The sequence below is a fragment of the Nomascus leucogenys genome, chromosome 19 (genome assembly GCF_006542625.1).
Source record: "Nomascus leucogenys isolate Asia chromosome 19, Asia_NLE_v1, whole genome shotgun sequence".
Taxonomy (NCBI): Eukaryota; Metazoa; Chordata; class Mammalia; order Primates; family Hylobatidae; genus Nomascus; species Nomascus leucogenys.
Genome location: NC_044399.1, coordinates 70,013,617 through 70,041,373, shown reverse-complemented (window position 1 = coordinate 70,041,373; position 27,757 = coordinate 70,013,617). Strand labels below are relative to the sequence as shown.

General features: G+C 48.5%; 3 protein-coding genes across 3 annotated transcripts in view; all 3 read left to right on the top strand.

Moving 5' to 3' along the window:
- The first annotated feature begins 538 nt into the window (after positions 1 to 538).
- Positions 539 to 14,280, top strand: LOC115831496 (dynein heavy chain 2, axonemal-like). The gene is made up of 14 exons (XM_030799799.1): positions 539 to 723; positions 1,968 to 2,124; positions 2,358 to 2,597; positions 2,894 to 3,082; positions 3,262 to 3,409; positions 4,206 to 4,398; positions 7,567 to 7,767; positions 7,853 to 8,009; positions 8,953 to 9,127; positions 9,896 to 10,059; positions 11,448 to 11,609; positions 11,712 to 11,815; positions 13,799 to 13,955; positions 14,105 to 14,280. Exons 1-14 carry the CDS (start codon positions 539 to 541, stop codon positions 14,207 to 14,209), a joined length of 2,337 nt encoding a protein of 778 aa, XP_030655659.1. The 3' UTR covers positions 14,210 to 14,280.
- A 290-nt stretch (positions 14,281 to 14,570) lies between these two features.
- LOC115831526 (dynein heavy chain 2, axonemal-like) lies at positions 14,571 to 18,965 on the top strand. Its single transcript, XM_030800106.1, has 3 exons — positions 14,571 to 15,019; positions 18,278 to 18,495; positions 18,760 to 18,965. Exons 1-3 carry the CDS (start codon positions 14,968 to 14,970, stop codon positions 18,889 to 18,891), a joined length of 402 nt encoding a protein of 133 aa, XP_030655966.1. The 5' UTR covers positions 14,571 to 14,967; the 3' UTR covers positions 18,892 to 18,965.
- Positions 18,966 to 19,277: 312 nt separating this feature from the next.
- The window catches only part of LOC100581416 (dynein heavy chain 2, axonemal), a 58,540-nt gene continuing 50,060 nt past the window's right edge, over positions 19,278 to 27,757 (top strand). Inside the window, exons 1-10 of the mRNA XM_030799798.1 lie at positions 19,278 to 19,287; positions 19,367 to 19,656; positions 20,286 to 20,396; positions 20,950 to 21,138; positions 21,581 to 21,684; positions 21,783 to 21,972; positions 22,748 to 22,928; positions 23,665 to 23,792; positions 24,121 to 24,273; positions 24,531 to 24,656. Coding sequence (XP_030655658.1) covers positions 19,278 to 19,287; positions 19,367 to 19,656; positions 20,286 to 20,396; positions 20,950 to 21,138; positions 21,581 to 21,684; positions 21,783 to 21,972; positions 22,748 to 22,928; positions 23,665 to 23,792; positions 24,121 to 24,273; positions 24,531 to 24,656 — 1,482 coding nt within the window. The remainder of the gene's footprint in view (positions 19,288 to 19,366; positions 19,657 to 20,285; positions 20,397 to 20,949; positions 21,139 to 21,580; positions 21,685 to 21,782; positions 21,973 to 22,747; positions 22,929 to 23,664; positions 23,793 to 24,120; positions 24,274 to 24,530; positions 24,657 to 27,757) is intronic.

The window sequence follows — 27,757 nt, the reverse complement described above, 5'->3', positions numbered from 1 at the left end:
TACCTCAGCCTCCCAAAGTGCTAGGATTAGGTGTGAGCCACTGTGGCTGGCCCCAGTGAAATTCATTTTAATACTTGATGCAACATTCCCCAAATATCATTCCAACATCAATCAATATAAAAATTATTAATGGCATATTTTCTATTATTTCTATTTATAATTATTACTGTTTTAGAGACAGGGTCTTGCTCTGTCACCCAGGCTGGAGTGCAGTGGTGCGATCTCAGCTCACTGCAACCTCTGCCTCCCAGGCTCAAGCGATTCTTGTGCCTCATTCTCCTGAGTAGCTGGGATTACAGGCGCACGCCACTGTGCCCGGCTAATTTTTATATTTTTTGTAGAGATGGGATTCCACTGTGTCGGCCAGGCTGGTCTCAAACTCCTGAGTTCAAGTGATCTGCCTGCCTCGGCCCCACAAAGTGCTGGGATTACAGGCGTGAGCCACCATACCAGGCCTCTGCTTCATCTCTCATCTCGACATTTCCCCGTGCTTCCCAGCCTCTCCACCTGTTCGGTTGTTGCTCTAGTTTATCCCCTCATGTGGTCCCCTCACTGCCTGGCTTCTCTCTCTCAAAGGTCCCTTCTGATTCTCTTTGTGGAAATTGACTACTGGGAGCGACTGCTGTTTGAGACGCCCCATTACGTGGTGAACGTAGCTGAGCGAGCCGAGGACCTGCGCATTCTGCGTGAAAATCTGCTACTTGTTGCTAGAGACTACAATAGGTAGGGCTCCAGTCCTCACTGCAGCCCTTCAAGGTGCTATTTTATTCCTTCTTTTTCTCTTATCTGCCCTGTGATGTTGTCCATTTTCTGTAATTTCTGTCCTCTACATCTTTTCCATCTCAAAAAAAAAATTATCTCCCACTCTTATGGCCCTATCATTATTCCTACCCCTTGTAGTTTTATCTTCTAGCTGCAGAGTGGAGAGTAAAGCCAACCAGGTCCCCTCCCACCCCATTGGTCATTTGTAGCATATATACTGTAGCTCTGGGCTACTTCTCCAGGAATGAAACGGGCTGGCATTAGGATTATGTGCACAGAATAACATCAGACTCATTGAACTAAGGCCCTGCTGCCCCCATCCCTGCCTCAGTTTCTGGACTGCCTTGGTATTCTCTCTGGAGTGAGGCTTTGTTCTGGGTTAGGTACTGTCTTAGTCTGTTTGGGTTTCTATAACAAAATGCCATATACCGGGTGGCTTATAAACAACAAACATTTATTTCTCACAGTTCTGGGGGCTGGTGAGTCCAAGAGCAAGGCACCAGCAGATTTGGTGTCTGGTGAGGGCCTGCATGCTGGTTCATAGGTGGCTGTCTTCTTGCTCTGTCCTCACATAGTGGAAGGAGACAAGGGAGCTCTCTTAGGCCTCTTTTATGAAGCCACTAATTCCATTCATGAGAGCTCCACCCTCATGACCTAATCACCTCCCAGAGGTCCTAACACCATCACTGTGGGAGTGGGGATTTTAACATATAAATTTTGTGGGGACACACACATTCAGACCATAGCAGGAAACTTTCTCAGCCCAGTTAAAGTCCAAGGAGGTGCAACCAGCAGTCTTGTTTGGGTGTCTATAACTGCAGTGTCCAACACGGTGGCCTCTAGCTGCATGTGGCTATTTCCATGTAAATTAAGTAAATAAACTTAAAAATTTGATTACTCATTGCTACAGGCCACATTTCAAATGCTCCATAGCCATATGCGATGAGTGGGTGCCGTATTGGACAGCACACATTGCATTAGGTTGGTGCAAAGTGATTGCAGTTGTTGCCATCACTTAAATGGCAGTCACTTTTGCACCAGCCTAAGAGAACTCTTCCATCATTGCAAAAAGTTCTTTTGGAAGTACTAGTCTAGAATCTAGACTAGTGGTCTAGAAATGTTCAGATTTCTCCACCATTTCTGGATGTGGAGGAAAGATCTTCAGGGCTTGTCCCCTCTGTCTACCAGGCCTCTCTTATACACAGGATTATTGGCATGCTGTCCCCAGATGAGCAGGCCCTATTCAAAGAGCGTATTCGGTTCCTGGATAAGAAGATCCACCCGGGACTCAAGAAACTGCACTGGGCCTTGAAGGGGGCCAGTGCCTTCTTCATCACGGAGTGCCGTATACATGCCAGCAAGGTGGGCTATGGTCCTTAGACCCTAAAGGTCTGCAAGGCTGATGGGTCATTTATATCCGAGTGTTGCATAGAGATTGGGAAACCTGGGGGTAGTGTAAAAAGAATTAAGTTTGCTTGGGGAAGGACTTTTTTGTGTGTCATCCAGTCTAGCTGGAGAACAAGTGGGAGGGTAGAATGAGGTCCGGATGGTCTCTTCCCAAGCTGAAACTCCCCCATGGCGGGGCCTGACTCTAGGTGCAGATGATTGTGAATGAGTTCAAGGCATCCACTCTGACCATTGGCTGGCGAGCCCAAGAGATGTCAGAGACGCTGCTGGTACGCATTAGTGGCAAACGGGTATACAGGGACCTGGAATTTGAAGAGGACCAAAGAGAGCATCGGGCAGCTGTACAGCAGAAATTGATGAACCTGCACCAGGATGTGGTGACCATCATGATCAACTCCTATGAGGTCTTCAAGAATGATGGTCCTGAGGTAGGGTTCCTGTGGCCAGGATGCTGTGGTTGGAAAAACCACAGTCCCCCAGTTCCATCAGGCCATTCTCTTGCTCCCCGACCCTTTTTTCTTTTTACCAGTGTGTACTTCTCAAATATCGTGCTCTAGTCTTGGACTCAGCCAACCTTCAGTCCTCACACCTCTTCTTCCAGGACTCAGCGTCCTGCCTTTCCATTAAACCAGCTTGTTTCTTTCCCTGTTGCCTGGTTCTCACTTCCCAGGATGTGCCCTGTCTTCCCTGAAAAGTTCTCTTTTTCCTCCCTCCATCCTATCAGATTCAGCAGCAGTGGATGCTGTACATGATTCGGCTGGACCGCATGGTGGAGGATGCCCTGCGCCTGAATGTGAAGTGGTCACTGCTAGAACTATCCAAGGCTATCAACGGGGATGGAAAGACCAGCCCAAACCCACTCTTCCAAGTCTTTGTCATTTTGAAGAATGATATGCAAGGAAGTGTGGCACAGGTAGGAACCACTTTGCACCCAACATCTCAAAACCATTGCATCTTATTTATCAGTTTCCCTTAATTCCTAAACTGGTCCTTGGCCTTGACTTTATCCTACGGCCTTCAGACCTGCTGCTGAAGTGTGTGACCTTCCCAGTCCTAAGGCTTATCTCTCCATCTCCACTGGGTTCCTCACAGGTGGAATTCTCACCCACTCTGCAGACTTTGGCAGCTGTGGTCAATGACATTGGCAACCACCTCTTTTCCACCATCTCTGTCTTCCGCCACCTCCCTGACATTCTCACCAAGCGCAAGTTACATCGTGAACCCATCCAAACAGTTGTGGGTGAGTGGGCAATGGGGAGGGCACAAAGCACAGGGTTTCAGAGGCTGTCGAGCGGGCCAGGCCAGGAGGAGAGACCAGGGCTGTTTCCAGGCATACTGGGCCAGTCACCTCCATGACCTGGGGAAAACTCAGGTCAAGGGGCCAGATTGGCTGGGCACAGTGGCTTGTGCCTGTAATCCCAGCACTTTGGGAGGCCGAGGCAGGCAGGTCATTTGAGGTCAGGAGTTTGAGACTAGCCTGGCCAACATGGCAAAACCCCATCTCTACTAAAAATACAAAAATTAGCCAGGTGTGGTGGCGGGTACCTATAATCCCAACTACTCAGGAGGCTGAGACAAAGACTCACCCAGGAGGCGGAGGTTGCAGTGAGCCGAGATCATGCCACTGCACCCCAGTCTGGGTGACAGAGTGAGACTCCATCTAAAAAAAAAAAAAAAAAAAAAGCAGGGGGGCCAGATTGGGGAAGGGAGCAGGGGCACAGATGGGGGTTGAGATTAGGTGACTGATGCTCATGGGATTTGGGATTTGGGATGGGAGATGAGGAAAGACAAGCTTGGGACTGGGACTGGGACTGGCTTGTAAGAGGCCTAGATACCAACAGACAAGACATCAGATCCTATGAAGGAGACACTAAGAGTCACATTTTCACTTTCTGCCTACTCCTTTACCTTCTAATGTGCATGTTTGAGCTGTATTTCTCTGGGAAGCTGGAAGGTCTGGAGCAGTGGGCAGGGCCCAGGCAGAAGTTGGGTTGGGGTGGAAGTCAGTGAGAAGCAACTTTCTTGGTCCTTTGAAGAGCAAGATGAGGACATCAAGAAGATCCAGACCCAAATCAGCAGCGGCATGACTAACAACGCAAGCCTGCTGCAGAACTACCTCAAGACCTGGGACATGTACCGGGAGATCTGGGAAATCAACAAGGACTCTTTCATTCGTCGCTACCAGCGCCTCAACCCGCCTGTCTCTTCTTTTGATGCTGACATTGCCCGGTGAGTGGTGAGGGTGGATTGAAAGTCTGTCTGTACGAGGCACAGCACTGCAGGAGGAGCCCGGGCCTAGAGTCTTGGGAAGTGGGTAGGGGAGCTGAGGACGACATGTGTCCTCAATGACAGGAAAAGAACAGGACCTAGGACATTGGACCTTTGCTTCTCAAGGGGTAGAGATCAGGGAAGACCTGGACAGGACTTACGTGAAAAGCAGTTGTCTAGGGGAGGATGGCAGGGCCTGGTGAGAAAGAAGAAGTTCCAGAGATCTGGAAGATGAAAGAAGTGAGCACTTTGATTCTAAGAAGGCATTTGGGAGTTAAATAGAAGATTCTTTGGTTTGTTTTATTTTGTTTGAGACAGGGTCTTGCTCTGTCATTGCCTAGGCTGGAGTGCAGTGGTGTGATCATAGCTCACTGCGGCCTGGACCTCCTGGGCTCAAGCGATCCTCCTGGCTAACCCTCCCGAGTAGCTGGGACCACAGGCACATGCCACCATGCTTGGATACTTTTCTTTTTTTTTTTTAATTTTTTGTAGAGATTCTATGTTGCCCACTCAGGAAGAAAATCTTTTTTTTTTTTCAATTTTGTTTTTTTTTGGGGGGACGGAGTCTTGCTCTGTCGCCCAGGCTGGAGTGCAGTGGTGCAATCTCGGCTCACTGCAAGCTCCGCCTCCCGGGTTCACGCCATTCTCCTGCCTCAGCCTCTCTGAGTAGCTGGGACTACGGGCGCCCGCCACCATGCCCGGCTAACTTTTTAGTAGAGATGGGGTTTCACCGTGGTCTCGATCTCCTGAACTCGTGATCCGCCCGCCTCGGCCTCCCAAAGTGCTGGGATTATAAGCGTGAGCCACCGCGCCCAGCCTCAATTTCTTTTTTTTGAGACAGAGTCTCACTCTGTCATCCAGGCTGGAGTGCAGTGCAACCTCCGCCTCCCGGGTTCAAGCAATTCTCATGCCTCAGCCTCCCGAGTAGCTGGGATTACAGGCATCCACCACCATGCCCGGCTAATTTTTGTATTTTTAGTAGAGACGGGGTTTCACTATGTTGGCCAGGCTGGTCTCAAACTCCTGACCTCAAGTCATCCACCTGCCTTAGCCTCCCTCAGTGCTGGGATTACAGGCGTGAGCCACTGTGCCTGGCCTAGAAGAAGATCTTAATTTCTGATCTTAACTCACATCTTTTTATGGGCCTCTGGTCATTCATTCATTCATTCATTCTGTAAACATTCATTCCATAAACATTCATTGTATGGGCCATGAGGAGTTAAGAAAAAAAAAAAAAAGAAATGAGCAAGTTCTTTCCTCCTGAGGGCTCTAGAGTAGTAAGGAATATAAAAGTATCGCTGAAAGGGTGGTGGCCGTGGCGTCATGAAAAGACTTGGAATTGCAGCTGTGCCACTTAGTAGCTGTGTGACTTTAGGCAGATTTTCGATATTCTCTGGGCCACAGTTTTCTGTGAAACAGATATTACACTATCTACCTTGGAACCTTGTGAAATGATTAAAGACACACGAAAGCACTTTGTAGGCTGAAGCCCTGTGCTCGTGTACTGTGTTATTACACAGCTGCACTGTGGTAAGTACTATGATGAAGGGATATCACACGCCAGGGCAGTTCAATGGAAGGACAGAGGATTTCCAGCTGGGGATTTTAGGGAAGGCTTCCTAGAGGAAGGGACTTTGCGTAGGATTTCTTTTCTTTTTTTTTTTTTTTGAGATGGACTCTCACTCTGTCGCCCATGCTGGAGTGCAGTGGCGCCATCTCTGCTCACCACAAGCTCCACCTCCTGGGTTCATGCCATTCTCCTGCCTCAGCCTCCCTAGTAGCTGGGACTACAGGCGCCCGCCACCACGCCCGGCTAATTTTTGTATTTTTAGTAGAGATGGGGTTTCATCGTGTTAGCCAGGATGGTCTCAATCTCCTGACGTCATGATCCACCCGCCTCAGCCTCCCAAAGTGCTGGGATTACAGGCGTGAGCCACCAAGTCCGGCCGGCTTTGCGTAGGATTTCAACGGGCAGAGATGGGCAGTGGGGAAGGCATTCCACGTGGAGGAAATAGCATGAGCAAAGGCATAAAGATGTGAGTCTATGAGCACGTTCACCCCGCAGAGTGAGATCTGCAACGTAGGCACAGGAAAGGAAGAACGTAAAGGGGCTCTGTAGCACCCAACCACCTTGTGAGGCAGGCTCTTTTTACTATCACTGTATTACAGATGAGGAAACCGAGGCTCAAACAGTTAAAAAAAAAAAAACCTGCTTGAGGTCATAGAACTAGGAAGCAGCAGAGGGTGAACTCAACCCAGATCTGTGCCACTCTAAAGCTTTTTTTTTTTTTTTTGAGACAGAGTCTCACCCTGTCACCCACGCTGGACTGCAGCGGCGCCATCTTGGCTCACTGCAGCCTCCGCCTCCCGGGTTCAAGTGATTCTCCTGCCTCAGCCTCCCCAGTAGCTGGGATTACAGGTGCCCGCCACCACACCCAGTTAATTTTTGTATTTTTGTTTTTATTTATTTATTTTTTTTGAGACGGAGTCTCACTCTGTCGCCCAGGCTGGAGTGCAGTGGCACGATCTCAGCTTACTGCAAGCTCTGCCTCCCGGGTTCATGCCATTCTCCTGCCTCAGCCTCCCAAGTAGCTGGGACTACAGGCGCCTGCCACCGCACCTGGCTAATTTTTTGTATTTTTAGTAGAGATGGGGTTTCACTGTGGTCTTGATCTCCTGACCTCGTGATCTGCCCGCCTCGGCCTCCCAAAGTGCTGGGATTACAGGCGTGAGCCACCGTGCCTGGCCAATTTTTGTATTTTTAGTAGAGACAAGGTTTCACCATGTTGGCTAGGCTGGTCTTGAACTCCGGACCTCATGATTCACCTGCCTCGGCCTCCCAAAGTGCTGGGATTACAGGCATGAGCCATCGCGCCCTGCTTCACTCTAGAGCTTTGAATGCCAGACTAAGAAGTTTGACTGCTATCTTATAGCCAGTGACTGGGAAAATGACAGTCACAGCTGCATGGCTGGGGCAGATTGGAATGAGGGATGCCTGGGAGTAGAAGAACACTCTAGAACTGCCACCCAGGTTTGGGTGGAAGGAAATGAGACCTGCAGCCCGCACTGGGACAGGGGGCATGTCTGCGAAGAAAACAGCATCCTAGCTGGCATCTGGGGCTCTTGCAGCTACACGGAAGTTGCTAATAACGTGCAGAAGGAGGAGACGGTCACCAACATCCAATTTGTGCTGCTGGACTGTTCGCACCTGAAGTTCTCCCTGGTGCAGCACTGCAATGAATGGCAGAACAAGTTCACGACTCTGCTCAGGGAGATGGCTGCTGGGCGCCTCCTGGAGCTGCACACCTACCTGAAGGAGAATGCAGAGAAGTGCGGGCTGGGGCGCCCCGCAGGAAGGGGGCAGGGGCAGGCCCTGGGCCTTCCACTCACTAGCACTCCCTTTGCCCGCCTTCAGAATCAGCCGCCCTCCGCAGACGCTGGAGGAACTGGGGGTCAGCTTGCAGCTCATGGATGCCCTGCAGCATGACTTGGCCAACGTGGAGACTCAGATCCCTCCCGTACACGAGCAATTTGCCATTCTTGAAAAGTACGAGGTGCCAGTCGAGGACAGTGTGAGTTCCCGTGGTGTTTGGTTTACCTGGGACCCGTATCAGCAGTAGATTGCAGGGGAGGCTCTTGGCTGTCCTCAGGGAGAGTAGAGAAGTGACAGGGGGAGGAGACTCTAGATTTGAAAGCCAAAGCTAGTTCAAATGATACCTTTACTTAGCTTCTGGATTTCTTTTGATTTCCTCTTCTTCTTTTTTTTTTTTGAGACGGAGTCTCACTCTGTCACCCAGGCTGGAGTGCAGTGGCGCAATCTCGGCCTACTGCAACCTCTGCCTCCCAGGCTCAAGTGATTCTCCTACTTCAGCCTCCCGAGTAGCTGGTACCACAGGTGCATGCCACCATGGCTGGCTGATTTTTGTATTTTTTGTAGAGATGGGGGTCTCATTTTGTTGCCCAGGCTGGTCTTAAACTCCTGAACTCAAGCAATCTGCTGACCTCAGCCTCCCAAAGTGCTGGGATTACAGGTGTGATCCATTGCACCCAGCTGGATTTACTTAACTGCATTTACTCTTTTTTTGTTTGTTTGGTTTTGGCCTCATTCTCAGACAGCTTTTGAATTTTTTTCTTTTTTTTTTTTTTGAGACAGGGCCTCCATCCATTACCAAGGCTGGAGTGCAGTGGTGCAATCATGGCTCACTGCAGCCTCAACTTCCTGGGCTCAAGTGATCCTCCCACCTCAGCCTCCCGAGTAGCTGGGACTACAGGCACCTCAAGTGATCCTCCCACCTTGGCCTCCCAAAGTGCTGGGATCACAGGTGTGAGCCATCACACCCGGCCAGGATTTCTTTTAGGCTCAGCAACTCACACCTTGATTTTTTTAGGCCTTGTCACATGTGCAAAACTCGTCCCCAGACTCTGGTCTGGAGGATCAGAAAAGACACCTTAAAAACCTTCATGAGAGGGCAGACCTCCTGCTTCTGGTCATCCTCTACTCTCTAACATCCCCAGGTCCGGGAGATGCTGGACAGTCTCAACGGGGAATGGGTTGTCTTCCAACAAACTCTGCTGGACAGTGAGCAAATGCTGAAGAAACACAAGGAGAAATTCAAGACAGGCCTGATCCACTCGGCAGATGAGTTCAAGAAGAAAGCACATACGCTTCTGGAAGATTTCGAATTCAAAGGTACTCCTTGATCCACCTCTCCTGCTTATTTAGCCTTTGTTTAGAGACCCCGCCTTCCAAACCCACGTCCTGGGAAGGCGAGAACTGGGAGGGGAGGAGGAGGGTCGGTGCTGGGGTGGGGGAAGAGCATCCACTCAGGAGCAAAGGAGCAAAGGAGGAGGACAGTGGCTCTCATTTTGGGTAGACAGCGGTGCAGCTCACAGCATTTCTACTTTTCTTTTTTCTTCCTTTTTTTTTTTTTTTTTTTGAGACGGAGTCTCGCTCTGTCACCAGGCTGGAGTGCAGTGGCGCAATCTCGGCTCAATGTAAGCTCCGCCTCCCGGGTTCACGCCATTCTCCTGCCTCAGCCTCCCCCAGTAGCTGGGACTACAGGCACACGCCACCACGCCCGGCTAATTTTTGTATTTTTAGTACAGACAGGGTTTCACCATGTTGGCCAGGATGGCTTCTATCTCTTGACCTTGTGATCCTCCTGCCTCGGCCTCCCAAAGTGCTGGAATTACAGGCGTGAGCCACCGTGCCCGGCCCCCATTTCTACTTTTCTTATCCCGATTTCCATATTCCATCTGTTCCTGACTCTCAAGCCGCATTTAGGAGTTTTTGCTAAGATTAACCGTCATTCTTTCAACGCATTCCCTCTTGCTCTCCTTCCCTTCCCTCTCTCACATGAGGAGAGAGGTGAGATTTGCCCACAAAGAGATAGGAGAGCCATGACTGTCCTTGCCAGACGTGAGCAGGAAACTGAGCTTCATCCTGAATCCTCCACAGGCCCTTTCACCAGCAACGTGGGATACATGTCTGCCTTAGACCAGATCACACAAGTGCGGGCCATGCTGATGGCCATGCGGGAAGAGGAAAATAGTCTCCGAGCCAACCTGGGCATCTTCAAGATGGAGCAGCCACCCTCCAAGGACCTTCAGAACCTGGAGAAGGTGGTGTGCTGAGCAAGAACCCTGTGGTCACCATCGATAAGGGGCAGGGACAGAAGAATGGGTCCTTAGCACCCACAAAGGCAGTGGGACGGGAGAGGAGCTCACGAAGAGCTTTTGTTTGTTTGTTTCAGTTGAGGTAAAATTCACATAACAAAATTAATCCTTTTTTTTTTTTTGAGACACAATCTGGCTGTCTTGCCCAGGCTGGAGTGCAGTGTCGCAATCTCAGCTAACTGTAACCTCTGCCTCCCGGGTTCAAGCGATTCTCATGCCTCAGACTCCCAAGTAGCTGGGATTACAGGCATCCACCACTATGCCTGGCTAATTTTTGTATTTTTAGTATAGAGATGGGGTTTCACCATGTTGTCCAGGCTGGGCTCGAACTCCTGACCTCAGGTGATCCACCTGGCTCGACCTCCCAAAGTGCTGGGATTACAGGTGTGAGCCACCAGGCCCTGCCAAAATTAACCATTTTGAAGTGAACAATTAGTGACATTTAGTAATTCACACCACATCTATCTAATTCCCAAACATTTTTATTACCCTAAAGGAAACTCTGCCCATTAGCAGTCATGTCCATCCCCCATCCCCCGTCCCAGTCTGTTATGAGCCTATTTTCCATGTGTATGATTCCCCTATTCTGGACACTTCATACAAATGGAACCATTTGTACGACAATACGTGGCCTTTTTAATCTGGCTTCTTTCGCTTAGCATAATGTCTTCAAGGTTCATCCATGGTGTAGCATGGATCAGTACTTTTTTAAATGGCTGAATATTCATATTTGAATATTGCATGAATTTACCACATTTTGTTTACCATTCACCAGTTGATGGACATTTGGGTTGTTTCCACCTTTTAGCTAAAGGGAGTAGTGCTGCCATGAACACGCGTGTACTTGTATTTGTCTGAACACCTGTTCCCTATTCTTGTGAGTGTAAGCCTAGGGGTGGAATTGCTAGATCATATGGAAACTCTATGTTTAACTTTTTGAGGAGCTGCCAAGCCATTTTCCACAGCAGCTGCACCGTTTCACATTCCCACTAGCAGTGTACAAGTCTCCCTATTTCTCCATATCTCTGTGCCAACACTTATTTACCTTTTTTTTTTTTTTTGGTTCTAGCCATCCTAGCGGGTGTGAAGTGGCATCCCACTGAGGTTTTGATTTGCATTTCCCTAATGACTCATGACATTGAGGATTTTTTCATGTGCTTGTTCCTTGATAAGCTCTTAAGGCAACAGAGTGGAGAAAAATATGTGGACTGAGGAGGCCGCTGTATTATCTAGAGGGGAAGCTTCACAGAGCGAGAGCAGCGAAGGGCCTGGGCGTCTGTCAGGGAGGAAGAGGGCAGGTGCCACTTCATGCAACACACCTCTCTGCCCTGTAGGAGCTCGATGCCCTCCAGCAAATCTGGGAGATCACACGAGACTGGGAGGAGAACTGGAATGAGTGGAAGACTGGCCGGTTCCTGACCCTGCAGACGGAAACCATGGAGACCATGGCCCACGGGCTGTTTCGTCGCCTCACAAGATTAGCCAAAGAGTATAAGGTGGGGAGAAACGGGGGGGAGGCGGAAGAGAAGCTGGTGGAGGATCCGGGTCTGTTCCCAGGGAGGTCGTCGGGTCTTCTGATGCCCCCAACTTTTGCTCAGGACCGAAACTGGGAAATTATTAAAACTACTCGCTCAAAAATAGAGCAGTTCAAGAGGACCATGCCTCTCATCTCAGACCTGCGGAACCCTGCCCTTAGAGAGAGGTGAGGCTGCTCCTCCGCTCCGGGGTGTCAACTCTGCCCTGCTGGCCTGCCCCACCGCCTGGTCCCTCCCATTCTCTTCTCCGCAGTGTTCACAGCCCTCTCTTCCCCTCTGTCCACAAATGTATGTCTTTTTATCTTTCCTCTTTTTAACATTTAATTTTGGTGGACGCATGAAAATTGCATACACTTATGGTGTACAGCATAATGTTTTGAAATATGTACACATTGTGGAATGGCTAAATTGAGCTAATTATCATATGCATTACCTCACATACCTATTTTTTGTAGTGAGAATACTGAAAAGCTACTCTCAGTGATTTTCAAGCATACAATAGATTGTTATTAACCATCGTTGCCATGATGTACAGGAGATCATCCCTCTTGTCTAACTGAAATTTTGTGTCCTTTGACCAACACCTCCCCAACTCTCCGCCTACCACCCCCAACCCCTCATAACCAGCATTTGACTCTGCTTCTGTGAGTTCAACCTGTTCAGACTTCACATATGACATATGAGTGCGATCATGTGGTGTTTGTCTTTCTTTGCCCGGCTTATTTCGCTTAGCATAATGTCCTCCAGGTTCTTCCAGGTTGTTGCAAATGACAGGATTTTCTTCTTTCCTGAGGCTGAAGAGTATTTCATTGTATATGTACACCACATTTTCATCCTCCATTCATCGCTCGATGGACACTTAGGGTGATTCCACATCTTGGCTATTGCAAATAGTGCTCAGCGAACATGTGGCGCAGACACGAAGCCTGCCACTGTCCTCTGCTTCTTGCACTGTCTCGGGTCATCCAGCCTTGCCGACTTCTTGTTCTCTACCCCCAGCCCCGGGGCCTCCCTCTCTCTGAAAGAGAGTTGTCTATCATGACTAAGCCTTATGTCTTTTTTTTTCCTTTTTTTGCGGGGAAGACAGAGTCTCACTCTGTTGCCCAGGCTGGGGTTTAGTGCCGTAATCTCGGCTCACTGTAGCCTTCACCTTGCGGGTTCAAGCAATTCTTGTGCCTCAGCCTCTCGAGTAGCTGGGATAACAGGCACCCGCCACCATGCTTGGCTAATTTTTGTATTTTTAGTAAAGATGGGGTTTTGCCATGTTGCCCAAGGTGGTCTTGAACTCCTGGCCTCAAGTGATCCACCTGCCTTGGCCTCCCAAACTGCTGGGATTACAGGCGTGAGCCACCGTGCCTGTCCCGCCTTATGTCTTTTGTATAACAAAAGATTTTATTTTGAGGTAGCCAAAAGTATAACTTTCTTTCTATATGGTTTTTGCCTTCGTGCCTTGTTTAGGAAGACCTTTCCTATCCCAAAGTTACAAATACATCCTCTTCATTCTTTCTTCTAATGCTTTGTGTTTCTCAGATTTAACTCTTTTAATTCATCTGGAATTTGTTGTATGGTAGAGAATGTATCTCAAGCCATTGGGGATAGATTTATAAAAATAAAGTAATTTTTATAAATGGTGTTTCAATCATGATCTATCCATTTAAGAGAAAATAATTTTACTTCGTCTTTCTTCCAATATGTTTTTGGCAATGCCGAAACCATTAAGTGTTATACGGTTATGTATAACCTAACCACTTTATTTGCTTACATTATTTAACCTCTCTAAGCCTCAGTTTTCTCATCTGTAAATGGAATAATAATAATTCCTAATTTATAGAACAGCCGTGAGAATGATATGAGATGTTTCATGTAAGGCCTTTACTCAGTGCAGATCTAGAGAAAACCTGCGGTGATTCATTGTGTGTTTTGTGGGTGCACCTGCCTTAACTCCCTCTGCAGAGAATCCACTCCTGGAGGGTTTCACCTCAATCTTCGTATTCCCCATGGTGCCTAAGATTGCATCTTCGGAGCCTGTTTAGCAAAATGAGTTGAATCATGAATTGATAACTATGCAGAATCACAGTGTCCCAGTGGGAGACAGCAATGGGAGTGACGGGAACTCTCCTGACCTCACACCCTCCTGTTCCTGGCTGCAGGCACTGGGACCAGGTCCGGGATGAGATCCAGCGGGAGTTTGATCAGGAATCTGAAAGCTTCACCTTGGAGCAGATTGTGGAGCTTGGGATGGATCAGCATGTGGAGAAAATTGGAGAGATCTCTGCTTCAGCAGCTAAAGAGCTGGCTATAGAAGTGGTACGACAGTCCTCTCCCATGCTCCCACACCTCCTGCGCCTCCTGGAGCACAGGCTTCCAGCTGTTCATCATCTGATGGCGCCTCTCAGCTCCTGTTCCCCTTAGTGAAGAGATACCTGACCGCTGTGTCCCCCAATTTCTCTCCACAGTCTTTACAAAACATTGCCAAGACCTGGGATGTGATTCAGCTCGACATAGTACCCTACAAGGATAAAGGCCATCATCGGCTCAGGTCGGGGGAGCTGGGGCTCTAGGAGAAGGGAGGGCTGTGTGACCCAGGCTGCAGAGTGGGGCCAAGGTTGGGCAGGTGGGGATGAACTGTGATTTTGACCCCTTGTGTCTCAGAGGTACAGAAGAAGTGTTCCAGGCACTGGAAGATAACCAGGTAGCCCTGTCTACCATGAAGGCATCTCGCTTTGTCAAGGCCTTTGAGAAGGATGTGGACCACTGGGAACGCTGCCTCTCCCTCATTTTGGAGGTTATTGAGATGATTCTCACAGTGCAGCGTCAGTGGATGTACTTAGAGGTCAGGACTCAGCGCCTGAGCTCTTCCTGCTTCCTGCTTTTACTCCTTCATTTGCTTAAGACCTAGATTTTGCCCTGTTATCAACCTCATTCTCCTACCTTTAAAGTCACTCTTCATCTAGGACCCAGCTGTCTGATTCTTAGTTATTACCTCTCACCTTAGATTCCCTCCCTAACAAGTTTTTATTCTTCTTCCCAGATTTTTCTTCCATTTTTCTTCTTAGACCCAGGTACCTGGCCCCCCACCTCCAACTTTCCTTGTAGAACTTGGGCATCTTGGCCCTTGACTTCTAGCACTCTGTATCTTCTACCCAACTGTCACCCACGATCTGGGAACAGGGAGCAGAGGGTGGAGAGTGTGTAAGAAGTGGCCTCTCGCCCCAACTTTTGGCCCCCTCAGAATATCTTCCTAGGAGAAGACATCCGCAAGCAGCTGCCCAATGAATCGACCTTATTTGACCAAGTCAACAGCAACTGGAAAGCCATCATGGACAGGATGAACAAGGACAACAATGCTCTCCGGAGCACCCATCACCCAGGTCAGAGCTCCAGGGCTCCTGCCCTGACACAGCCTCGGCATGCACTCTGCTTGGTCATGGTTGCGTGCTTCGTTTATTAAAAAGACTGATGCCCCCAGCTCTCATAACATTTCCCATCTCCATCACCTCTTCTAAGCATTAGATCCTAATTCTGTAAATTAAACTCAACAAATATTTGAGTGGAGTATAATAACGTAGTGGTTAAGAGCATGGGATATGGAATCAGTCAGATGAGTTTATTTATTTATTAAAAAAAATTTTTTTTTTTGAGACAGAGTTTTGCGCGTCGCCCAGGCTGGAGTGCAGTGGTGCAATCTCGGCTCACTGCAATCTCCGCCTCCTGGGTTCAAACGATTCTTCTGCTTCAGCCTCCCAAGTAGCTGGGAATACAAGCGTGTGCCACTACCTCTGGCTAATTTTTTTATTTTTAGTAGAGATGGGGTTTCACCAAGTTGGCCAGGCTGTCTCAAACTCCTGACCTCAGGTGATTCACCTCCCTCAGCCTCCCAAAGTTCTGGGATTACAGGTGCGAGCCACTGAGCCCAGCCTACATTGACTTTCGTTTGGCAGATTAACTAGCCTTCAGCCATGGGATGGGGTAGGGTATGGGGAAGAAAGGGATGAACACATGGCAAGATGAACACACAGTGAGGCCTGGTCGACTGGGGGAGATTGGGGTAGAGAATCAGGGAGTCAGGTTTGACAACAGGCACCTAGAATGGGCATCCTGTGGAGAAGAATTCTGGCGGGGGTGCAGAGGACCTCTTTATTTTACCTAGGGCTAGTCTTAACAGTGCCTCATTTTCCAAGAGCCTTCAGTATACACATCAATAAAAATAATTTTAATTATTCTGATAAAAGATAAACATGAAAAGTTATGATATGCGAAGTTGAATGACAACAACTGATACTATTTGAAATAATTGACAGAATTATATTTTGGAACAATTTATAAGCAAAGCTAAAAAAACAATGATCCCTTTGTTGAACGCACAGAACAAATCCGTCTTGTCCACGGCTACTGAGCATGCCTGTGATCTCCGGGGGTCGCTCAGGTTTGCACTAAAGGATCCAACAGCCTGTAGACCCTGCGCTTGAAGGCATGAGGGTCACCTCTGAGTTCACACTCATTAGTGTCCCTCCTTTCTTCAGAAAGCTAGGAACTGGGAAGACAAGGGGAAAATCAATCAAGACCTGAGGTATGGGGCTATAGGCTGGGAGGAAACTAACATTACTGAGAAGCTACCGATGTGAATACATTTCAATTACTACTCACATTGGTTTTTTGTTTGTTTGTTTGTTTTTTAAGACACAGTTTTGTTCTCGTTGCCCAGGCTGGAGTGCAATGGCACGATCTCAGGTCACCACAACCTCCACCTCCTGGTTCAAGCAATTCTCCTGCCTCAGCCTCCCAAGTAGCTGGGATTACAGGCATGTGCCACCACGCCCAGCTAAGTTTGTATTTTTTTTAGTAGAGACAGGGTTTCAGCATGTTGGTCAGGCTGGTCGCGAACTCCTGACCTCAAGTGATCCACCCGCCTCGGCCTCCCAAAGTGCTGGGATTATAGGCATGAGCCACCATGCCCGGCCTCACATTGGTTTTTGAGATGGATTTTATTGGCATTTTATACACAAAGAGGTCAAAACTCGATGAGGTGAATTGACATGCCAGTAAGTGAAAGAACTACTATCTGATTGCTATGACATGAGGGACACTGGCAACCCCAGTCCTTGCAGATTTCTTTCACTGTGTGCACATAACATGTATCTAAATAAAACGATTTAGCTTGCTAGATTGTGCAAGTGGAGGGTAATCTCTACTTTTCAGAAGCTCTCGGGTTGGCCAGTGGATCCCCAAGTTCTTCCCCCAGCCCTTCTTTTCTTTTTTGCCTATGGGAAATGAAGGAAGATGGACCCCCAAGTTCTTAGGTGGGTGTGTTATACAGTGTCCCCCGTTACACACTGGGGATGTGTTCCAAGACCCCTCAGTAGATGCCTGACACCTCAGATAGTACTGAACCCAATTGCTGTCAATCAGAATATGTTTCTGTTTGTGTCTCCCTCCCATAAATTCAATGCTCTTTCCATCTTAACTAAGCACTTATTATGCACTGAGGCTGTAACTTTTGCAGTTTGTGGTGTGACAGCAAAACTATCATGAATTTCTTTTTCCTTCCTCACAGTTTCACAGATAGAAGAGTCATTTTTTTTTTTTTTTTTTTTTTTTTTGAGACAGAGTGTCACTCTGTCACCCAGGCTAGAGTGCAGTGGCGTGATCTTGGCTCACTGCAACTTCTGCCTTCTGGGTTTAAGCAATTCTCCTGCCTCAGCCTCCTGAGTAGCTTGGATTACAGGCACCCGCCACCACGCCTGGCTAATTTTTGTATTTTTAGTAGAGATGGGATTTCACCATGGTGGCCAGGCTGGTCTTGAACTCCTGACCTCAAGTGATCCGCCCACCTTGGCCTCCCAAAGTATTGGGATTACAGGCATGAGCCACTGCACCCGGCCAGAAGATTCATTCTTACCGTAGATCTTAGCAACCTCAGTTGAGAACTTTCACCTTTTCACTTAAAGGAAGGAAGCTCTTTATGGAAGCACTTTACGGCTTCTCTTTGGAGTATCTGAATTGGCAGCATCACTACTCTTGCGCTTTTGCTTACATTATTAAGTGAAATAAGGGTCACTTGAACACAGGCACTGCTGTAATGTTGCAACAGTAGATCTGACAACCGAGAGGGCTACTAAGTGACTCATGGGCAGGGAACCTCCACAGTGTGGAGACGCTGGACAGAGGGATAATTCACATCCTGGGGGACAGAGCAGGATGGTGAGAGATTGCATCACACTACTCAGAACAGTGTGCAGTTAAAACCTAGGAATTGTTTATTTCTGGAATTTTCCATTCAGTATTTTCGGACCACAGTTGTCTGCAGGTAGTTGCAACCATGGAAAGTGAAACTGTGGATCAGGGGGAATTACTGTATTAATGAAATCATATATGATGTATCATTAATGCATAAACGGTAACATGTACAACAGTGCATAATGAATACTGTAATGAATTAATGGAGAGAATGAGTTGAGCATGATAGAGGGTCTGGGGATACTTCTCTGCGTCCGGAAACCCTTATGGCAGTCTGTGCCCCACTGTTCAAGAGCTGGCAAGGAACACAGAGTTGGGGCATCCAGACCCCCCCCCCCCCCAGGGCAGTGGAAAGAAAGCCATCAAATGTCATTCATTGCTCTTCTTCCCAGGCCTCCTGGACACATTGATAGAAATGAACACAATCCTGGAAGATATTCAGAAGTCTCTGGATATGTATTTAGAGACCAAGCGACATATTTTCCCCCGCTTCTACTTCTTGTCCAATGACGACCTGCTGGAGATTCTGGGCCAGTCCCGAAACCCAGAGGCTGTGCAGCCACACCTCAAAAAATGCTTTGACAACATCAAGTTGCTGAGAATCCAGAAGGTCGGTAGAAGTGGCCACAGTGAGATGCTGGGTGGGGAAGGGAGGGTGTTGGGGTATGAAAGGCTTTGGAGGGGACCCTGCCCTCCCAACAGGAGGGCCATATTAATTAATGATTCTCGATTCTCAGGGGGATATAACTTCTTAGAATTGGTAATATTGAGAGGAGGGGAGAGGAGCAGTAATTACCCTCAAAAGGCCCCAGTACTTCTAGGCGGACACCAAGGGTGGGCAGGCCAGGCTCTGAGTAGCTTCTGCTTTCTGCAGGTTGGAGGGCCCAGCAGCAAATGGGAAGCTGTGGGAATGTTCTCGGGCGACGGCGAGTACATTGACTTCCCCCACTCAGTATTTTTAGAAGGGCCTATAGAGGTGAGTTGTGGTGAGGGTCTGAGGACCTAGCTGATTCTTCTTCCTACAGAAAGTTCACCTGGGCCAGGCGCGGTGGCTCACACCTGTAATCCCAGCACTTTGGGAGGCCGAGGCGGGCAGATCACCTGAGGTTGGGAGTTTGAGACCAGCCTGACCAACATGGAGAAACCCCGTTTCTACTAAAAATACAAAATTAGGTTGGCACGGTGGTGCATGCTGGTAATCCCAGCTACTCGGGAGGCTGAGGCAGGAGAATCGCTTGAACCTGGGAGGTGGAGGTTGTGGTGAGCTGAGATCGCGCCATTGTACTCCAGCCTGGGCAACAAGAGTGAAACTCTATCTCAAAAAAAAAAAAGAAAGAAAGAAAACAAAAAAGAAAGTCCACCTGGCTCCATAAGGAGAGAAGACCTCTGTAAATGGCCATTAGTCACTCTTTCCCCTCTCACCTGCCATTCCTGACAATGATCATCTCTGCTCTGAACCGAAATTTCCTTCTGAAAGTCAGATCATCTGCCTCCTAGCCTCCATTTCTCTCAGGGACCCAAGCCAGCTGTTGGCCATTCCTGCTTTTCTCTGGGTACAAAGCCCTGCTTCCTAAGTGCCTTCCCTGTGGAGGACCTTGGCCGTGCCCCTCAGGCTGAGCTGCCCTATTCTCCCACCTCCCCCCAGTCCTGGCTCGGCGATGTGGAACGGACCATGAGGGTGACCCTGCGGGACCTTCTCCGGAACTGCCGCCTGGCCCTCAAGAAGTTCCTCAACAAGAGGGACAAATGGGTGAAGGAGTGGGCTGGCCAGGTGAGCTGGGGTCGATAGAAGTGAGGGAACAAGGGGCCAGGCGCAGTGGCTCACACCTGTAATCCCAGCACTTTGGGAGGCCGAGGTGGGCAGATCACTTGAGGTCAGGAGTTCAAGACCAGCCTGGCCAACATGGTGAAACCCCATCTCTACTAAAAATACAAAAAATTATCCGGTGTGGTGGTGTGCGCCTGTAATCCCAGTTTCTTAGGAGGCTGAGGCAGGAGAATAGCTTGAACCCAGTAGGTGAAGGTTGTAGTGAGCCGAGATCATGCCACTGCACTCCAGCCTGGGTGACAAAGCAAAACTCTGTCTTAAAAAAGAGGAATAAAGAAAGAAATGAAGAAATGAGGGAACAAGAAGATGGAGTTAAAAGGAGGTGGCCAGTGGAAAGACAGAATCTTGAGTCTCACACAATGCTGTTTCTTATCCCCCTTTCTGGGCTGTGGCTCTGGTACACTCCAAGCTGGACCCTTAGCTCCTGACTTGAGGCCCATGTCCCATCCTTCAGAGCAGATTGGGTGCAGTTGGGAGAGGCACACCGTTCTTGAAATAGCTGGGACTTGGGAGCTGGGCTATGTGGGTAGCCGAGGACAGGGCTTTGGGACGTGGCTTCTGCACATCCCCAGGTGGTGATCACTGCCAGTCAGATCCAGTGGACGGCTGATGTCACCAAGTGCCTGCTGACAGCGAAGGAGCGGGCAGACAAGAAAATCCTCAAGGTCATGAAGAAGAAGCAGGTGGGAGGCTGGGTGCAGTGGCTCATGCTTGTAATCCCAGCACTTTGGGAGGCAGAGGTGGGAGGAGCCCACTCGCTTGAGCCCAGGAGTTCGAGACCAGCCTGGGCAATATGGTGAAACCCCTTCTTTACCAAAAAATACAAAAATTAGCTGGTGGCACACCCAGGAGGTTGAGGCTGCAGTGAGCTAAGATCGTATCACTGCACTCCAGCCTGGGCGACAGAACAAGACTCTGTCTCAAAAAAAAAAAAAAAAGAAAAGAAAAGAAAAGAAAAAAGCAGGTGGGTGCTCTGCAAGTATGAGCTAGGCCTGGAGCTAGAATTGCAGGGAGGGAGCAGTCAGAATTAGAGGTGAGCTGGCGGAAAAGGGCCAGAGCGAGGGTGCTTTATGATGGAAGTCCAGTGGGGGCAGTCCGTGGTGGAGCAGAATTACCAGGAGTTACAGCAGGTGGGGTCAGCACAGGGTTGGAAGTGGTGCTGGGTGGGGGTGAGGAGTGATCAGGCTTTGGCGGCATTGCTCTGTCTGCTCTCTTCCCTGCTGCTTCATGCCACAGGTGTCAATCCTGAATAAGTATTCAGAAGCCATCAGGGGGAACTTGACCAAGATCATGCGGCTGAAAATTGTGGCTCTGGTGACGATAGAAATTCATGCCCGGGATGTGCTGGAGAAGCTTTACAAGAGTGGCCTCATGGATGTCAATTCCTTTGACTGGCTCAGCCAACTTCGGTTCTACTGGGAGAAGGTGCCAAATGGGCCAACTCCCCACTCTCTTACCGTAAAATGGATCCTGATGCTTTTTTTGCATCCATGTTCTGTAAATGCAAGGATATCCTAATCCAACCCTTAGTCCTGTCCCAGTACCCTAATCCGGTTCTTCCTTCCACCTCCTCCCCACAATCAGGAGGGGCAAGTAGTTGTCCCAGTCAGGGCTCACTATGAATGTCACTTGAACAGGACTCAGAAACACTCCAGACAGCTGCTGCATTGGGTTCGGGTGGATGTGCAATATGAAACCCATTTTCCGTCTTGCCCATAAACTGCTCCCCTTTTCAACTCTAAAAGGGAACCCCTGATCCCTTCACTGCAGCCTCCCTGACAACTCTGAGCCCCACTCTCAGTCATTGTCCCAGCTCTCACTCTCCTTCCAAGCCCACCTCTCTCTTTTTCTGCCCTGTTTTCCCCAGGATCTTGATGACTGTATGATCCGCCAGACCAACACGCAATTTCAGTATAGTTATGAGTACCTGGGTAACTCGGGCCGGCTTGTCATCACTCCCCTGACGGACAGGTCTGCCATGTGGGATGAATGAGGTGGCTGGGGTGGGGGCAGCGGAAGCTGAGAGAAGCTTCCGGGAGTCTGACTCCAGTTCTGTCCTCAATTCTCAGGTGTTACATGACACTGACCACGGCATTGCACCTGCACCGAGGGGGCTCCCCCAAAGGCCCTGCAGGCACGGGCAAGACTGAGACCGTCAAGGACCTGGGCAAGGCCCTAGGCGTATATGTCATTGTGGTCAACTGCTCTGAGGGCCTGGACTACAAGTCCATGGGCCGAATGTACTCAGGTCTGGCCCAGGTCAGTATCCTGCCACCCTGTGCCAGAAGCCCCTTAAATACCTTTTTGTCCCAGAAAATAAACTGAAACCCAAATCTGGTTCAGTGCTTTGTAGCTTCATGACATTGCATCACGTGTAATTCTTATTTATTTATTTATTTATTTTTTGGAGTGCAGTGGCATGATCTCGGCTCACTGCAACCTTCGCCTCCTGGATTCAAGCAATTCTCCTGCCTCAGCCTCCTGAGTAGCTGAGATTACAGGCGCGTGACACCAAGCCTGGAGAATTTTTGTATTTTTAGTGGAGACCGGGTTTCACCATCTTGGCCAGGCTGGTCTCGAACTCCTGACCTTAGGTGATCCACCTGTCTCGGCCTCCCAAAGTGTTGGGATTACAGGCATGAGCCACCGCGCCCAGCCACGTGTAATTCTTACAACTAGGAAAGTCCCTTCCCCTTCCTGAGCTTCAGGTAGCTTATTTGCAAAATCAGAAGATTATAAAGGATTAAAGAAAATAATGTGTGTTAACTGGAGCAAAGAAGACAGTGCACACAAGTTCCCTACCCCAGTCTCTTTCCAACCCACACCTTTTCTAGCATCACCCCAGATTGGCCCCATCTGATGGAAAGTTCTGGCCAGAAGCTACAACAGTGTACTCTGGTGCCCTGCTCCCTGCCCCCTATTCTGGAGGCCGCCTCGCCTGTTGAAACATTTGAAGGAAGGGTGTGCTAATCATGCTGTCTAGCCTCTTGGGGCACCTCTCTTGCTCCCAGTGACTCTGCCTTGCACCCCGCAGACTGGAGCCTGGGGCTGCTTTGATGAGTTTAACCGCATCAATATCGAGGTGCTGTCAGTGGTGGCTCAGCAGATCCTGTCCATCCTATCTGCCCTGGCTGCTGGTCTCACCCGTTTCCATTTTGATGGCTTTGAAATAAATCTGGTGTGGTCCTGTGGGATCTTCATTACCATGAATCCTGGTAGGTGGCAGGGAGTGGATGGGGTTCCTGGGGTGGGAAGAACTGGGTGTTCAGGGGAAATAACTGCGCATCCTCCTCTTCCCCCTTCCATGTGAACGTATATAGTTAAGTGAAGTCTGGCTAACGATAGCAAAGGGGAGAGAAGGATAAACACACAACTTTCCAAGAGAAGGGGAAGCAATATTACTGTTTTCCCCAAAGGGATTAATAACCACTTATGTGTGTATATGTAGCCCTCATCTTTTAAGATACTTAGCTATCTTCTCCCATTAGGCTAGATCCCAGAGTTCTGGTCTCTCTGCTGTCTCTTTTGCAGCAGGCCCTAGGGTCTCTCATTACTGTTTCCTAGGAACAACTCTGGGGGAAGGGTCTAGGACAGCACAGGCATAGGAAAGGGTTTAGGAACTGAACAAATAAGAGGAACAACTGTGATTTCTATTAGGACTGATGAGAGCTATACACAGAACCTGGAGAGATGGGAAATTGACAGCTCTGTGATTTGAGTTTGAAACAGGGCCACACAGAAAGTAAGGAAAGGACCAGAGATAAGAGGGAAGACCAAAGTGGACTGGGAAGGGCTGGGGCTGAGATGAGAAAGGATGTGATCTTGGAGTTGGAGAGAAAGTTAAGGTTGGAGTTAGGGTGGAAGAAAATGAGATTGATTGGAAAGTGGGTTTGGGGAAGCAAATCAAGATGAAGAAATATATGATTCTAAGCAAGTGGCATTGTTTTCCAGGCTATGCTGGCCGCACAGAGCTTCCCGAAAATCTTAAATCCATGTTCCGCCCAATTGCCATGGTGGTGCCTGACTCCACCCTCATTGCAGAAATCATTCTCTTTGGAGAGGGCTTTGGCAACTGCAAGGTACTCCAATAAACCTTTTCTCCAGTGATTTTAATTCCCTTTCATAATTATTCCCCGGACAGAGGAGCTCACGATCAGCTTATCCTCTAAGGAACTTAGACTATTGTCAGTAGGATGTGCAGGGAGAAAAATTTAGGGGAGGGAGGTTTCTCCTCTGTGATATTACTAACTGACGATGGCGTGATTCACACGATTTCATTAGGAGAGTCCATAGAGTACCTCCTAGCTGCTTCATGTCCTGGGACCTGGCTTCTTGTCTCTGTCCTGAGATGAAGCAGAGGGATTTGTGGGGAGATGGATTGTTTCCTCCTCTGTTTTGGTTCCCCAGATTCTGGCCAAGAAGGTGTACACACTCTACTCACTGGCCGTGCAGCAACTGTCCAGACAGGACCACTATGACTTTGGCCTGCGTGCCCTCACCTCCCTTCTGCGCTATGCTGGCAAGAAGCGCCGCCTACAGCCAGATCTGACTGATGAAGAGGTAGAGCAAGGACACAGCCTTTGGACCTGACTTCCACTGTCACTGGCCCTATGTCACTTCTCTCAAGTCTTTCAGACCCTTTCTTTCCCCAGATGGGGATTCCCACCTTCCCACCTCATCCCATCCCCCTGTCGCCCGCTGCTTTGCTAATGGCTAACTGGTGTATCCATTGTTCTTGGCACCTGCCCCGAAGCCCTTTGGAGGTGAAAGGTAGGCCCTGGCTCCTCAAGCCTGAGTCTCTGTCTTTTCCCATTCAGGTTCTGCTGCTCTCAATGAGAGATATGAACATCGCCAAGCTCACTTCAGTTGATGCACCCCTGTTCAATGCCATCGTGCAAGATCTGTTTCCCAACACTGAGCTGCCTGTCATTGACTATGGCAAGGTATTTTTTCCTTAATACTCTCCCTGACTGGGTGCTGTGGCTCGTGGTTGTAATCCCAGCACTTTGGGAGGCCAAGGTGGGCAGATTGCTTGAGTCCAGGAGTTTGAAACCAGCCTGGGCAACATGGTGAAACCCCATATCTACAAAAAATACAAAAATTAGCCAGGCATGGTGGTGCACACACGTGTAGTCCCAGCTACTTAGGAGGCTGAGGTAGGAGGAGTGCTTGAACCCAGGAGGTCGAGGCTATAATGAGCTGAGATTGTGCCTCTGCACTCCAGCCTGGGTGACCGAGCAAGACCCTGTCTCAAAAAACAAAACAAAACAAAACCAAAAAAACACACACTCTCCCTGACCACATATGTGAATATGCATCTGGGAACAGAAAACTTGGCTTCCAGTCCTTGTTCTGCCATCTACTAGCTATGACTCTGAACAAGTCAATTGACCTCTCTTTGGACTTCCTGATCTATAAAGCAACAGACTATTCAAACATTCTGCTCTCTGACCACAACTCCCTCCTCTGCTGACCTGCTCAAATGTACCTGCTCCAGTGCATCCATGCAGCAACGCTCTGACTTCATCGAAACCTCTAGTCTGTTGCCTTTGCACTTTCTCTGTGCCCACCAGACCTCTGTGCCTCTACTTCTCACCTCATCAGGGAGTTTTGAGGAGAGGCTGCTAGAAGCCACTTGGTATCAGAGAGCAGCAGAATGGAAGAGGGAGTTTTAGAAAGCATAAGAACTTTCTTCTCTGGCAGTGTGGTAGTCTAGATACCCTGAATGATCCTTTCAATTGAAACTACTAAAATGATGGATAAAAATGTAATAATAACATCCTTTTTAATGCATTGCTAAGCTGGCAAGAAAGAAAGAATTCCAGGAGTTGAAGAGGGTAGGAAGTAAAAGCAGGAACCCTGGGAGGTAGGTGAGTACCAAAGCTGGCCTTCTCTCTGAAAATTGTTGTTGATCTTAAGGCAGTGGGGATAGGAGATGAAACAGCCCAAGTCTGAAGATATAACAGAAGATGCAGTGCTGCGTAAACCCCAGTCCCCAAGGGGCAACACCCTCAGTAGATGGAAAAAGGAGAAGCCTGCGATTTAGAAGGTTATATATAGGAAAGGAACTTGCTTATTTTGATCTCTGATGATGGAAGAAAAAGACCAAATTTCCTTTGAGATTTCCTAACCACACACCAGCTCTCACATGGTTTCCAGTCATCATTTATCCTACTGCGTAATCAGAAAAGAAATCTCAAGCTTAGATTTAATATTAAGTAGTTCTAGGTTGTTAGTGCCCCCAGGTGACTGGAAGAAGCAAAAGCAAATTATTTCTGGAGGAGTGAAATTTCAACTCACAGTTCAAAGAATTGCCACAGGTAAAAGTCCAAGAAAATGAGCAACTCATGGTCAAAAATCACAAAACACACAAGGAAGCAAGAACCCATGAATGGGAGCCAGAAGAACAACAGACAGTGGAATCAGATCCATGAAAACTTACTTCAGATATTGAAACTGATAGGGGCGAGGTGCGGTGGTTCATGCCTGTCATCTCAACACTTTGGAGGCTGAGGCAAGAGGATCACTTTAGGCCAGGAGTTCAAGACCAGCCTGGGCAACATAGCAAGACCTCCACCTCTTAAAAAAAAAAAAAAAGCCACGCGTGGTGGTGTGCTCCTGTAGTCACAACTACTTTCTCCAAAAGCTACTAGAAAATGTGCTCTACTTAAATACAGGAGCATACCATGGAAGGGACAATGGGAAACAAAAGATTCGGTGCAAGGGGGAGGCTACAGTAATCCTCGGGGTGTTAGTGAATGGAGGTCACAGGATGACGGTGGTGCACTGGGCAAAGAGAGAAACCAATCCAGACTGGAGCAAACCTGAAGGCTTCAGGAGGACTCTTTTTTGGCTTGTTTGTTTTTTTGAGATGGAGTTTCACTCTTTTTGCCCAGGCTGGAGTGCAATGGCACAATCTTGGCTCACTGCAACCTCCGCCTCCCGGGTTCAAGTGATTCTCATGCCTCAGCTTCCTGAGTAGCTAGGATTACAGGCATGCGCCACCACACCCAACTAATTTTGTATTTTTGGTAGAGACGGGGTTTCTCCATGTTGGTCAGGCTGGTCTCGAACTCCCGACCTCAGGTGATCCGCCTGCCTCAGCCTCCCAAAGTGCTGGGATTATAGGCATGAGCCACTGCGCTGGGCCAGGAGGACTTTTTAAAGAAGAAATTGATACCCGATGTGAAAATTGTTTGAAAGATTTAGTCAACTGGTAGAGTTTGGAATTGAGTTAGAGATAAGCACATTAAAAACTAAGCAAACATGGGGACAAAAAAAAAAACCTGAGCAAACAGGCCAGACATGATGGCTCACACCTGTAATTCTAGCACTTTGGGAGGCATAAGCAGGTGGATTGCTTGAGGTCAGGAGTTTGAGACCAGCCTGGGCAACATGGTGAAAATGAGCCAGGTGTAATGGCTCATGCTTGTAGTCTCAGCTATTGGGAGGCTGAGGCGGGAGGATTGTTTGAGCCCAGGAGGTGGAGATTGCAGTGGCTGAGATTGTGCCACTGCACTCCAGCCTGGATGACAGAGTAAGACCCTGTCTCCAAAAAAAAAAAAAAAAAAAAAAAAAACCTAAGCAAACAAAAATCACACATAGAAAATTGCTGGAAAAGGAAAATTGATGACTATGTAAAGGCCATAAATTTGCCTCAAAAATGTCAAAGGAAGATATTCAGACCACATTTTCTGATCACAGTGATAACTCTACTGCTATCAGGCAAAGTAGACTTTATGGCAAGAAGCAATAGTAAAGGTGAAGCGTGACATTTCATAATGATAAAAGGATCAATGCATAGAAAGTTATAAGAGTTCTAAATCTGTATGTGCTAAATAATATAGCTACAAAATCCATAAAAGAAACTGGACAGAACCAGAAGGAGAAACACATAAATCCACAGCCCTGGTGGGAGATCTTGACTTACTTCTTTACTTCTTTTTTTTTTTTTTTGAGACGGAGTCTCGCTCTGTCGCCCAGGCTGGAGTGCAGTGGCGCAATCTCGGCTCACTGCAAGCTCCGCCTCCTGGGTTCACGCCAT